The sequence below is a fragment of the Varanus komodoensis genome, unplaced genomic scaffold (genome assembly GCF_004798865.1).
Source record: "Varanus komodoensis strain SLA01 unplaced genomic scaffold, ASM479886v1 scaffold24, whole genome shotgun sequence".
In the NCBI taxonomy this organism is placed as follows: Eukaryota; Metazoa; Chordata; class Lepidosauria; order Squamata; family Varanidae; genus Varanus; species Varanus komodoensis.
Window position 1 is genome coordinate 10,972,384 of NW_025335641.1, and position 14,448 is coordinate 10,986,831.

At 40.9% G+C, this 14,448-nt stretch overlaps 1 protein-coding gene across 6 annotated transcripts in view; it reads right to left on the reverse strand.

Annotated features, from left to right (window-relative positions):
* Positions 1–14,448, reverse strand: part of SLC44A3 (solute carrier family 44 member 3) — a 54,170-nt gene that overhangs the window by 12,618 nt on the left and 27,104 nt on the right. For all 6 annotated transcript variants that reach the window (XR_006414950.1, XM_044432452.1, XM_044432451.1 and 3 more), the window contains 4 exons: positions 14,016–14,140; positions 12,026–12,212; positions 6,796–6,961; positions 223–379 (listed from right to left, as the gene is read on the reverse strand). Coding sequence is in view for 5 of the 6 variants with exons in the window: in XM_044432452.1 (XP_044288387.1) it covers positions 223–379; positions 6,796–6,961; positions 12,026–12,212; positions 14,016–14,140 (635 nt within the window). In the remaining variant the exon portion in view is untranslated. The remainder of the gene's footprint in view (positions 1–222; positions 380–6,795; positions 6,962–12,025; positions 12,213–14,015; positions 14,141–14,448) is intronic.

The following is a 14,448-nucleotide window of genomic DNA, read 5'->3' on the forward strand; positions in this document are numbered from 1 at the left end:
GATTCCTGACTCATACCGATTGTCTCCCAACTCTTCGCCTAAGCAGCTTTGGAAGCTTTTGTGAGAAACAAAACAAAAACTTCTAAGAACTTCAATTGACTTTTGCTCTGACCCCTTTAGAATGGGAGCAGCCTATAAAACTCAATCAATCCATCAATCAATCCATCAAAACAGAAATAATCTTACCTATTTCTCAGATATTATTATTAAGTCCAAGCCTACCTTTGTTTTCAGGATGTTATAAATAGACAACAGAATAATCCTTGGGACTCTAACTATTGTGATTAAAAGGGACCCTTTCACAACTGTTCCCAGATGATAACAAAAAAGAATTGATATGGAAGACAGGACTGGATGACTTGGCAGTTCGCTCTTATTTCTAGAATGAAAAACAAACAAGCATGTTGAAAATAAAACATAAGCACAGTGTAGGGATTAGGTCCATTCCCAGAGTCCTCCCTGCATGCTGTTGCCTTGCTAGGCATGGGAAACTCTCTAGTCCACCAGGCCTTCTGTACACATTCAAGAGGTTCCCCTCATGAAAAACTTGTGGGGTATAGCTTCAGATATGCAGAGTTGTAGAGAAATCTGGCCAGTGGCCACTCACCCTAATCCAGGTATTTCATTGTCTAGTCATTGCATGACTCTTTGAGTACCCAGATCTGTGTTTCAGCGGAGAGAATGGAGTGGTCCTTAGGCACCATTGTATAGGTAAGGGTACAGGATTATAAAATACTTCCTACAGGAAGCTGCTCTGAAATCTGAAAGACATACTGTAGTATCTAAATTAGTTAGGGTGTACTCTCATTGTTCAGAAACCTCTGAAACGCAGAGACTTACAATATCCCTACGCCATGCTGGGCTGAAGACAGCAAGAGCAACATCCTTCATGTGGATGATTTTTCTTAGTCAGGCTTTTCAGCCTCTCCAGCAAGGACATTTTGAAAGGGGAAAGGAGGAGGCAGGAGTAATTCTTACCCTTTTGGCTCCCTGGTCTCTGGCCCTTTCACCCACTGGATCACATCCCTTCCTACTCCTCAAGGTTCCCTTTCGTACTCTGGCTTTCCAACTGGCTTGGAAGGCAAGCTGCACAGTTCTTTCCACATCAGTTTCATGGGGGGAGGATGAATCTGTGTTTCTCCCTTCCAGGGTCAGACTTATATCTCTGACTTTGAAAAGGTTTTTATGAGTCATACTCTGGTTCTTGGGATGTTCTTCCAGGGCCCAGAGAATGGTGCTTTTAACCACTTTTTCCCACACTAATTCAATCCATTCATCTTTGGCATTTACCTATTAATTCTAATTCTCTTCAATAGGGGATTAAAGGGCAAAATTGGACATCCTTCTCCCAAAATGTGTAACATTGTTCTGAAGCATTCCTAGGTATCAAAAATATTGACTTTATTGCCAAGAACTGGTTGTAAGATTCTAGTTGGGTGGTGGGAGAAAGAGAATTCTGTGAGCTAGCATTTAAATGCAAATAAACTACAAAATCCACTTATGACCCAGCTTCTTAAGTCTTATTTGAATTCAAGTTCCCATTAATTTAAATACAGAACTTGCCACAGGAATGAATAAAATGAGAATCACATATGAAAATGTTCTCTGTAAGCACTCAAGTGTTCTCTGTTGTGACCTTTTAAGAATGGGAGTTGCATGCAGGAAAACAAGAGCAGCTGGATGAAGTATGAACTGAGGTTTCGCAAATATTTTTCTATTAAATCTTCACCTAAGTGGGAATTTAAATACACAAAGCCACATCAGCCTATGTAGCATACTAATACAATTTCTACAGCCTTGCCATAGAAATAGCTACAGTGTAGCTATAAGGCTATCGTTATATCTGCAAACACCAGATTATTTTCAATAGGAAATACCAGAAAAATGGTATGCATACATTTCAGTACTTTGGGCAGAAGGAACAATTTAGGGGTAAGTGCTAAATTTCTATGTAAAACAAGTAAGTTGATATACTTTCCAACAGACAAATGGATTTTCACCTTAGTTTGAATTTAGCTTAATTAAAATGTCTGTTGATAAATGCTTACATGTGAAACCTTTTGCCAGACCTGGGGGAAATATGACTTCAGAATGTCAACACAAGCAGGATTAGGACGTAAAGAAATGACAAGGATTATGCCTTCATTTATCTGCAATTTCCTTCTGAAAGTAAGAGGAAAGGTTTTACTGTCTGATTGCACTTTATTTATAACATTAGCTAAAGTCTGTTCATTAATGGAGGCAAACTGAAGATTCTGAAGTGAGTTTCCACAGGTCCATAACAGACCTGTTCTAACCAATTGTTTCCTTGCTTGGATCTAGCCAAGGAAAATATAAATAGAACAGGGTCTCAGAAATATGTCAAGTCATTCTAGCCTCTAAGCAGGTAACAAACAGTACAAAGTGATTTCAATTCATCTAATTCTAAGATCAAACCAAGTATGTAAAATGTGGAAGAATAGGAGTAGCAACTAGACTTAATATGGCATGATAAATGTTACCAACAGGTCCATCAACCTAAGTAGCATTATAGAATTGCAGAATCAAAATCAGGATAATATGATAAAAATGCAGAATTCAGACTGCAGACTTCTGAAGAACTTCCTAGCATCGTCATGTGGTTATAGTATGAAGTCAAGTTTAGCTGGCTGCTACAGAACTGCTAGAAGCTGAATGACTGGAGCAGATTGTCAAGTGAAGAAGATATTCCTGTTCTCTTACAAGAATCTCTACAACTTAAACGTTTTAGTTATAGTCTGTCTTGCTGAGTCACTACCCTCACTCTGGCCTAGGGCTGGTTGCTGTTGCTGGACAAAATTTTAAAATAATCTGTATTCACAACATTTAACGAGAACATGCTTACAAAATGAAAACTCTCTTTCTGAATCTCTGAAATACATACAGCATCTTATTCCATAGCATCAGAGAACTTTAAATCTTAGCACGTGGTCCCACGAACTTGGGTCCTGCTAATTATAGTGAGAGAAAATTATGCAGAGCTTATTGTTTTCAGTGTTATTCTCCCAACACTTTGGGGAAATTTCTGCCACTGTGGCAGCAGATTAAAGACTTGTCCAATGCAACGCACTGATTTTTTATGGCTGAGCTGATATTTCAATTGATATCCCAAGTTTTATTCATTGCAGTTAAAACTCTCAAATGTTTGGTACATTAAATTATATCTAAAGATAAGTTTCTTTTTTTCAAGCAGTTGGGTAAGAGCGAAGAATAGCAGTTAAATGCAGCTCTGATTCTTTTAGTACATTATTAAGACCTCTAAGGAATGCATCTTTCTTCTAAAAGAAAAGAAAGCAAAGTACAGTTTCAGTATTGTTGTTTCAGGTCAAAGCAATGTCTCCTGTAAAGCCGATCCAGCTGAAACAACTCTCCACCCTTCTCCGTTTTAATTCTGCTTATGGGGAGACTGCAGAGTGCCTAATGGATTGCTTTGTGTAGCAAGGAAGTGGGTTTGCTGAGGCAAAGACTGTTCTATTTCCTGTAACTGCTTATTAGCTAAAAGGAAAGGCTCTGCATGAAACATGATAAACAAAGCTCTTGTGACAGGCTACTGCCTCAAAGCATGTGAATAACATCATTACTTTCCTTTTCTACACTCATTACATTATTCTATTGCAACCATTTTACTTCTTCTATGTGTTGGCAAAGCACACAATACTTAGAGGGAAATAAGTTTGCAGGTTTCCCTTTGCAAGTTCAGTGTTTTTAAATGCAAAGATATATTACCCAGTGGTGGCATAAGGAGATTATGATGTAGAGCATACACAAGAATATAGTCCACTAGCTCTGAAATGATGAAGCCAATATCTAAGAGTCGTACAAAAGAATGCCAAAGACAGAAAGTGGGATCATGAAAACCACAGTGGGGTAATTCTTCCATGCAAGAAGAACAGGAGTAGGATCAACCCCTCTGGTTGGCATGAAATACAGCAGCCCAGAATTATTCCATAAACTAGATGGATGAATAGAACACAGTTGCAGCATTAGAAATAACTCTGTTAAGAGGATTTGGGCTTACTCCAGCGTGATCCAGATAAATCTTGTCCAACATTTGTGCGAGAGCCTTCCCATTAAAGAACATTCCATTTCTACCATATATACTTACTAAGAGGACACATTGCATGAAAAGCATTTTTCACAGAGAGACATAGATAGTCATAGAGAACGCTCATGCCACTTGACAAGGTGATATTGTGGCAAATTACATGAACTCTAATGTAGTAAAAGCAGAACGCTGAAGCAGAAGCAGAACATATAGAACAGCACTGCATTCTTCCTCTCCTCGAGCTACTAAAGCGAAATGATTCCACAGTGTTGTCTATGGAATTTGTGGAAGTTATTAACTAGTAATATAGTTAGGCAAACTCCCTCCAGCCCAAGAGGGAAGTGAGTCAAGGCACTTTTGTGATTGCCAGAAACAAGGACAAAACCTTTGAAAATATTCCTATCGAGGTAAGTGCATTGTGAATTTCCTAGAAAGAAAGTAGGTTGAAGGAGCTACTGGGTGAGCTCCAGGCTCTGCCTTTTGCAGGCACAAGGGGTGCCTCCACCCAAACCAAATTCATTCATTCAGCAGAATCCCCTAATGGCCCTGTAGTATTTTGAGGGGGGTGGAGGGGGCAGGGAATCAATTTCTTCTATCCAAGTTGCACGAAACTAAATCCGGAATCAACATGTTATGAACACAAACGCCTCCACAAATTTTCTAAAGGCATCTGACATTTTCTCTAGAATTTCATAGCATCAGCCTTTCCCCACAACCAAGAACACCAGTAATATCCAACCCATGAGTTGCATTCCTCATATGATCAGATTGCAAATTGCACCATTATACCATTTATGAACACTCCCAATTTAAAGAAAAAACAGTCTACCAAGCGAAACTGACAATCATCCTGCTGCGGTGTATCAGCACTACACACAGGAACAGGCATGTGTGGGCCCAAGAAGTATGCGAAATTGCTTGCAGAAGCAGGAGCATGGGAATATATATGGGAAAATCTAAATCAGCCAGACAACTGAAAACATATCACATTGCAAGAAAAGTAGTATTATGTATGACATGAAGAAAATGGAAACTTATATTTCTAATTGATGATGATTTCCTAATTTCATGGACATTTCTAAGAAAAGCTTAAATAAATTTTTTTCTTAAAAGGTAACAGTGAGAGCCCTTGTACAGAAGCTTTTGTATAATGTTTGCACAGCATGACATGTTAAATTTATAATTCTGGAATGAAGCAGTTTGAAGGCTGGTTAGCTATGCTTCGTGAAAAGGAGGGTTAAGTGGTTTACAATGGATGCCAATATGTGAATTCTTGTGATATTACACAGTTCATTCCTGGCTAAAACTAAACAAACGTTGCTTGGGTTGCAGTTTTATTGGTGCCGGAGCAGTGACTTTTTCTGACTCTCCAGTAATAGCTCTAGAAGCAACAGCAGTGGCCTAATCATTCACACTTACTCTCACACTCACAAATGTACATGATGCAGTATTTGCTTTCTTCTTATTGATACAGCAGTTTAAGATACGGATGGTGCCTGACACACATTATCTGGGCCATCATCACAGCAAAGCTACAATGCAGCTGCAAAGTGTTATTATTCCAAGCAGAGGTGGTGTTAAGAAGTAACCCACTAGGGTTGGGACCCCAAAACTTTGATTTGAAGCCCCAAATCTCTGGCAGGCCATCTTCCCCACCACCCTGCTGTCCATGGACACTTACTAAAATAAAGGCATATGGATCCAGATGATCTGATACCTCTGAATTTTCTGGAATGTGCTTCACCTCCTACAGTCTCCTTCTGAATATTTTTGTAGACTTGGCCCCCTGAAATGAAATATTCCCCCTCTCCCCTGTCCATAGACCCCTTCTTAAAAATAGAAGTGTTTTTAGGAGGAAGGGCCCTAAGACATACACAGAGATACTTTAGAGCATATGTAAATTAGCATATGCAAATTTGCACTTTGTTTTTCTCTGTGTCTGAGCTTTGGATCTTTTTGGTGCCTAGCAGCACTCCTGATTCTAAGCTGAGACAGAAATAGTCTGTATATTCCTAAATAATGGCTTGGTTGAGGGATAATGCTGAACCAATCTTAGTGTTATGTGCACAAACTTGCTATTCTTCCTTCTCCACACAGGATCAAAGAGATGATCAAAAGCTTCTGCTTCTGTTTTCAGATAACTGCAGTTTGTCATGTTGCCCAAACTGGAAACCTTATTTTAAGTATGGTTTATCAGAACAAGCTAAGTTTTTAAGTTGGCTTTTTCAGCCAAGCAATAGTTAAAACTACCCATGTTTTGTCCTGGTTCAGACATAATGACAAATTGCTGTTTCTTACAGCCATGCCTAAAGAAGAGGAAGAAGACTGGGGAATGCACAGATTTCAGTCTTGCTCATGTAGCACAAACTTCAGTTTGGTGTTATGCTGTAATTCAGCTATTCAGTTCAGGACAGAAAGGGGAAATGCTTAGTTCACAGTTCAGTGCCTTTGCTGTTAAGCTTGTCCATCTCTCACATTCTTAGAAAACAACAGTGCAGCATTGTAAATGTCTACTCAGAAGTAAGTTTCACTGTGTTCAACAGACTGATTCCCAGGCAAATGGCTAGAAGATTGCCACCATAGCTGCCCAAGAAACCAAGCCTACATGTCTAGACTGAAAAAAGTCGTACAATCCATAGCCTTCCCCAATCACCAATGATATCCTTAAAAACAGCTTGAAAGCAAATAAGGAGAAATAAAAAATATTGCAAGATGATTAATTTTACACATACCGGTTGAAGAAGCAAGTAACTACTGCTGCAGCTATGGTCATCTGCTGACACGCTACAATGAATTCGCTTGTCCAAATAAGCCCAACTAAGTGGTACCACCACATGTAGCGAATACCAAATCGAGTTTTGTATTCCACTTGACCTCCTGAAATGACTTGGGCACTGCCTGCAAATGGAAGACACCAAATGTATAACAGCTTATCAAACAAAGACGTTTTGGAAAATTGCAATATCCCTCGAATGTATTTCTCTTTAGTTCAGCTTAACTCTATAGATAATCCAATTTCTATAAAATTCAGCTGACAGGTAATCAACTTTTGAGGGAAACTATATACTTGAAACTGACTGTTTGGTGAGATATAGAATTAGTAATATACGCACCCATGACATAGAAAAATGAAGTTCTACACCAAGGCACCCTGAATACTACAAATATCTGAATATGGGCATTTGCATGTATACAATCTGAGTCAAGATGGGATGGAATTTTGACTGAAATAGGATTAGGATTACGCTGACTCGCATTAGCTAAAGAACTCAAATGTGTGATACACAGGGAAGGTATTCCAATTAGGGATATTCCAATTAGTACAAAAATGTGAAAAGATCTGGACTTATTAATCATAATTCATTATGTGAAGTTTATCTAATAGGAAGGTGAACATCCCAAAACAGAATGAGCAAAGCAGTAAATAGAATGGAAGTAACCTTTCCCCCTTCATACGCTTGTCTTCCTCTCGATGGAATTTTTTGCCTGTTTACATCAGCTAGGCACCAGCATGGCTTTGTTTTTGGTTTCTGCTGAAGATATTTATATTTAAACAAGCCTTTCCTGACCTGACTAGCCTGCCATGGTTTTATTAGCATAATTTGCTTTTACAGTGTTTAACTCTGTATTATGATCACCCTTTTTTTCTTGTTTTCCTTTTTATTGTGCACAACTCAGAATTTTTCATAAATGTTCTTGTTGTAAATCCATTGAATCAGACTAAGAAAAGAAAGTCTAATACTAGCAAGAAACTTGTATTCATGCCTGCAGAATGCAAATTTAATTATGTACCGGGGGGAAAAAACAACTCATTGAATGTTAACTCTAGCCTGGACTTCAAAGATTAACATCTGCATTATCAATGGTATGAACTTTTAGCAGCCTCAGATGCTTAGGGGGAAGGAATCGAAGAAGGACATTCTAGGTGGAGGCACATAGACTTGAAATTGTTTTCACTTTCAGAAGCCAAATATGTGACCTTCAGCACAGGGACTCGCCTGCTTACAATGACAAAGATGCTTCCTCCAAGCAGAGGCTGTGGAAGTGTGTGTCCTTGTAGCCGTAGCATAACAGAACTTTAGCTAGGATTAGCTAGGGAAACAAAAGACAGGTCTGACTAGTGACTCTATCATTTGGATGAGTTATGCAGTCACGTCCAAAAACATTTAGCTTATATCCCTGTAGTTACACAAAACCTAACACACAGAGTGTGGTATTCACAGCCATTTATAAATATTTGCTTGTGATTTAGTTTCCAGTACAGAAAAGATAGCGCTGCATTGAATGGCATGTTGCCCATTCTCCAAACTTACCAGGATGCACCCACAAGCCATTCAGGAACCTTGGCTTACAACTCACATTTACTGTGGTTTTTCTGACACATTTACACCGCTCCTTCCCCTTCAGGAACTGGAGGCAGCTTACATGGTCCCCCTCCTCTCATTTATCCGGTGACTGTCCCAAAGTCACCCTGTGAGCAGCATGGGCCAGCTGTGGACTTGGGCCCAGGTCTCCTGCATCGCTGCCCAGCACTCTAACTGCCACACCAAAATCGTTCCCTCCTCCATTAGACTAGCAGCGCTGGAGTCAGGGGTGCTGGATGCCCAGCATCTGACTAGGATCAGGCTGGGGTCAGAGCTGAAACCCATCAGATGGGGGCCTTTTAGCCACGGACCTCTGGGGTCCATGTCCACAGGGGATGCACCCCCCGAGCAACTGGTACTCTCCATTTCTGCGCTCCATGACTATGCAAGCACTGAGCCTAGAGGGGGTTGCAGAAAGAAGGAGTAAAGAAGCCCCTCTAGGTCTTAAGAAAAGGGAGGACCCTGAGCCTGAAAAGATTTTCTGAATCTGGAGGCATAAACTCTTCTATCGAATCCCTAGTATCAGTGCAGCAAGTTACTCTCTTGGAGCTTCCCATTTGGGTATAACTACTAGTCTGTGTTCCATCATTGTGACCACGGGCTTCTGGTCAAGGCCAGGACAAATGCATAGGTTTGGGGCATGAGCAATCAGCTCAGATGCTTTTTCCCCATGGCTCCCTGTGGCATCTAAATTCTTCCAGCCAAAGTGGCAAACCTAAGGACATAGTTCAAAACACCTGGGTATGCAGGCTACCTGCCTCTTGTATGATAGAAACCAGGAAGACAGCTACAGAATTAAGAAAGATTCCTTTTTGGTTCTTCATACACATGCAGGGAAACTAAGTATAATGATTTACTTGCAGAAAAGGCTCCAGTGCATACACAGCTATGGACCAAAATGATGGCTGATCATTACTGGACAGAGTTTCATACTGATAGGTATTTTTTCACGATATAGAAAGTAAGCTCCCATGCTATTTTGACTGATCACCCTAACATAGTCATAATTTTTCTCAGTGCTTAATACAATATATAACCTAAGGCACAATCTTATACAAGGTTAAACAGAAAAAAATGCCTACAACTTTCAGCATGCCCCAACCACCTAGGAGTTATAGGCCTTTCTTCTGTTTAAACATGCACAGGATTGTGTCCCTACTGTATCCTGTTTCATGCCCCTTGCTTTTACAGAAATGTGTATTTGTTATTTAACTTAATAGCCTGCCTTTCTGCACAATGACACTCAAGCCAGCTAACAAAATAAAGTAAAATATAACTCAATATTACACAGTGCAGTAAAACATAGAACTGTGTTTAAAAAGGGGCAAGTATAAGCAACAGATCAATGAAACATCCATTAAAAACACAGCAGCAGAAGATGAAAGAGATCAGCTTACAGGCCAAAGTCCTGTCTAAATACAAAGATATATACCTGTCACCAGTAGATCAGCAGATAGGAGAATAAAAAGAAACTAGAACATCAGGGTGAGGGGGTTTTCTGACCAAAAGCAAGCTGTACTCTGCAGAATCGTGCACTCATTTTGGAATGTGACAGAACTGCAATATGTAACATTATTGAGCAGGAATGTATCAGCAGTCTGGGCCTCCTTCATGCCCATGCAAGCCCTGGAGCTGGGGAGATTTGCTGATTCTGATATGGCAAAACCAGGCCTAATGGGAATAGTTTCCAAGGGAAGTGCAATTCTGTGGCTCCTCTGAAGGGCAGAGCCGTGACCTTGTTCAGGAATGCTTGTCCGTGTGTGCAGTTTCAGTAAGACACAGCATCAATCAAATTAATTTTACGGCATTACTTCAACCTAATGTTTTGTGATGTGACAGCTGGAATTAAATGATAACTGTTGGCTTGCCACTTGGAAGACAACTAAAAATCTCAATAATTTGGCAACCATGTCCACATGCTATGTTGCATCTTGTCTTAAAATCATGCATCTGTGAATAGAGCAAATAACAGACAAATGGAACACCTGGCACTGAAAGATCCAGAGAAAAACATTTTGACAAAAGGAAGGTGAAGGCTGCAGCAGTTTTCTGTTAAATTTCAGATTCCCATTGGCTTGACACACCAATATTTATTTAAAACTTTTGTACGCCATCCACTACCAAATGGTCTCAGGAGGCCGCAGTCCTATCACGATGACCATAAATCCCTAAACTCAGAGGTTACTGGCAGCCAGTAAAGACTGGGAGAAGCAGTAGAAGCCAACTTTGCTTCTGTTCTCCTGCTCTGCATTTTCACTGGAAAGACAGTTCTGCCCATTTAGCTGGAAGGTTGGGGAAAGAGTCAAAGTAGCTTCCAGACACTTCAGTCTCCTCCCCTCCCCTCCCTGCCCTGCCCTGCCCTGCCCTCAGAAACACCCTTTTCACTGCCTCTCTGAAGTTGTTTTCCTGACCTCAGTGTGTTCTTTTCGCAAGGGAAAGAAAAAGCAAGGTTGCAGCTCCAATTCTCGGCTCTGAAGTCAGAGCATTGCCTTCAATTTTGGATCTGGGAATCTGAAAAATCCTATCACCCTCAAATACTGTTTAGCCACTATAGGGTAGCTCCCATAATTTTCACCACTTCCTTACATGTCATCTGCACCCTTTTGACTCTTTCCCTTTTTTCTACAGCAGAAGTAAAACATTTCCTTAACAGGTGCATTAAATCAAAACCTTGCATTTATTATGCTCAGTTATTGTTACAACAGCTCTGCTTCTGAAAAAGAATGGATTCCTCATCTTCCTAATTTAAGATCACAACCACCCAAACCTCCTTAAATGGAGCTGAGAGGAAATCAGGACTGTTTTGCTAAGAAATACTCTGTTTTATCTGGAGCCAAGTGCAACAAAGGAGAAAGTAAAATAAAATCACATGGCCTGGAACATGCCCTCAAAAAGGCTGGGCAAATCCTAGCTGCTGGTCCACAAAGCAGGCACAGTGTCCATTGGCGACACCTTTGTGGTGACCGTAGCCAATGCACATAGGCCAGGAAAAAGAACTGCACCCACATGGCATGTTAATCAGGAGACACGGTATTTCAGATAACAACAATTCAACGTTTGTTGTTGTAGTTGTTGCTAGTCACAATGTTGTGTCTGACCCTTCGCAACCCCATGGACAACATTCCTCCAGGCCTTCCTGTCCTCCACCATCCCCGGGAGTCCACTCAGGCTCACACCGGCTGCTTCAGTGACTCCATCTAGCCACCTCATTCTCTGCTGAGCCCCTTCTTCTTTTGCCATCCATTGTTCCCAGCATTAGGCTCTTCTCCAGGGAGTCCTTCCTTCTCATTAGGTGGCCAAAGTATTTGAGTTTCATCTTCAGTGTCTGGCCTTCTAAAGAGCAGTCAGGGTTGATCTCCTCTAGAACTGACTGGTTTGATCACCTAGCAGTCCAAGGGACTCGCAGGAGTCTTCAATTCAACATAGGCAAGAACTATTTGTAGAGTCTAACTTAAACGGATGTTACGTGCATGTTCCACTGCTCAACCCTTGCACACAGCAGGAGCAACAATTGCAATTCAGACAACTGGGATAATATTCAGACAACTTCCATATATTGACTGAAGGAAAAGAAGAGGTAGAAAATAGGACTACTGACCTGCAGTTCCTAAACTCAGCAGCACAGCCACCCAGTACACCCAGAACAAAATAAGTATTATAAAGGTCCAAAGGGGCTGAAAGAACAGAGCAGGGATGTTGCCCATCATTTTATTGGCAGCTTGAAGGAGCTGTATACTCAGATGAATCCTCTTCCTTGATGCCAATATCAGGAATATTAGGATAGCCTGTGAGGAAGAATTATACATTAACATTCCTATTAATCGATCAGCAAAAACAGAGTCAGGGAATACATTAAGAATTCAAGGCCATTCTCAGTCATAACATTTTTACAACATTGCTCTGCACAAGCAAATAAGTTTCCCAGTGAAGACAACCCTCAGTAAACTACTACATTATTAACTGGGGCAATTTCTCTGGTTTTGTTTTGGATCTTAATAAGAACATTTACTAACTACTGCAGAAAGAAGAACTAAGACAAAATCAAATCAAAGACATCTCTTATGTCGATGGGTGAAGGAAAGATTCTGGAACAAGAAGGAACTTTGCCCTGCACGAGTTATTTCTTATGCAGTAAAAACTTTCTGTGATTCATCTTAAACAATACACTACAAAAATATTGTGCAAAGGCATCCACTTAGGCAAGGCTACTAAAACAACTGCCATCTTCTGGCTGATTGCTCCCCCTTGTGTCAGCAACCAAGGAAGCCAGCCCATGTTATCTTGTCCCTTACTTGAGTTCTACCGCTTCTCAGATCCACTAAATCCACTCTCATCCACCCAAAAGGTAGAATACCGTATCTGCTACACAGTGCGACACCTATTACACACAACAGTGCTATACTCTGCCTGCCACATAACATGGATTCAGATATAACACATGGTCATCTCGTATAACACAGGTGACCTCTGCTGTAATGATTTCAACAATAAATAGCTACCCCCAGCTCAGGTGCAACCTAAGAATAATGAATTAGAACCATCTGTGCATTTGGAAGCGTGCAGTGCCTATAACCCACCAAGCGCAGTGGATAATGGGCATTCTATATGCAGGAGCAGTGCAGGGAAAGGTCTGCATTCTGCTTGCTCTTCTTATTTTGTCTGCCTAAGTGCAGCACTTTGGAGTGAAGCAGAAGGAGGGTGAGATGCCATCAGGGAACCTTGTAACTTGGTGATGCTGGTGTCCCCCGCTCCCTGCCCCTAGGACACTGCCAAAAGCCCTTTTCTGAGGTTGTGCTTGTGACTTCAGGGAAACAGCCCTCACTTTCCATACTGGTTGAAATGGAGAAGAGGGATTCCAGATGGATTCCCAGCTCCAAGGACAGAGCAGTTTTCCAGTCAGTCTGGTAGATAGGAATCTGATATCTAGTGGCTATAGGATTGCTTTCTAAACCACCTGGTGAGTACATTCTATCGAGCAGTACATAAGTATTGGTATCTTTCAGATTGTGAGAGAACGTCAGATACATCATGAGATACACCAGCTACTTGAAACAGCAAGGGTTTTCATGGCAGGTGTGGTTAAGAGTGCCAGACTGGAACTCAGGCGGCCATCGTGAGCTCACTGGGTGACCTTGGACCAGTCACAGATTCTCAGTCCAACCTGCCTCAAGGGGTGGTGGGTTGCAAGTCTAAGGTTGAGAGGAGCAAGAGCCACCTTGCATTCCTCGAAAGGAACACCGAAGTATTTGCGGTCTTTGGCAGCAGGTATAATAGATGGAGTCACCCCTCGCTTTCCCAAACTGCACTGTGAAGTAGCAGCAGAAATAAAGGAGCCTAGCGCTGTCTGTTCAGGTAAAGACAGTTCACTTGATGCAATGCCTGGGGTGCTGTACTGGCCTCGAGGCCTAGCAACCTCTGTGTCGATCATGCCTGGCAGAAGCCTGAAATGCAATGGTGTGGTTAGAGACATGAGCTGCTGCAAACAAATACAGAAACTAGCTTATTGTATCTTTATGAGAGTTTATCCTATATCCCTGAGAAATAAATTGCCCAGATAATGCTAGTGTCTATATGATAAAGTGCCTTACCGTAATAACTGTAGATACAATAGAAAATCCCAATAATAATTTCATGTTTTCCTTTTCAATTTCTAATTCTATGCTGGGTTCATTGGTGTAATTGTAATACAGCCACCACATAACTCCCAAAACAACTAGAACAAATACAGAAATGCATGCAATTTTACTTCATTTGAAAGAGACATGGTACCATGGCGTATTTGCCTTAGGAGTGAATAGCTACTTAATATGACTGCCTTTCATCTGAAATTCCAAAGAACCTGAAAATTAGGCTGAGATGAAAGGGTAGACTCAAAAGTATGGGACTTCATGCAGTATGCAGTCTTGAGAGAAAGTAATGTTGATATGCATAGCCTTCTTCCATTCCAAATACCTCTGATTAAAAGTTTTCAAAGTTTCATAAAAGTTTTTTAAAACTTTAAAACTTTAAACAGTTACCTAT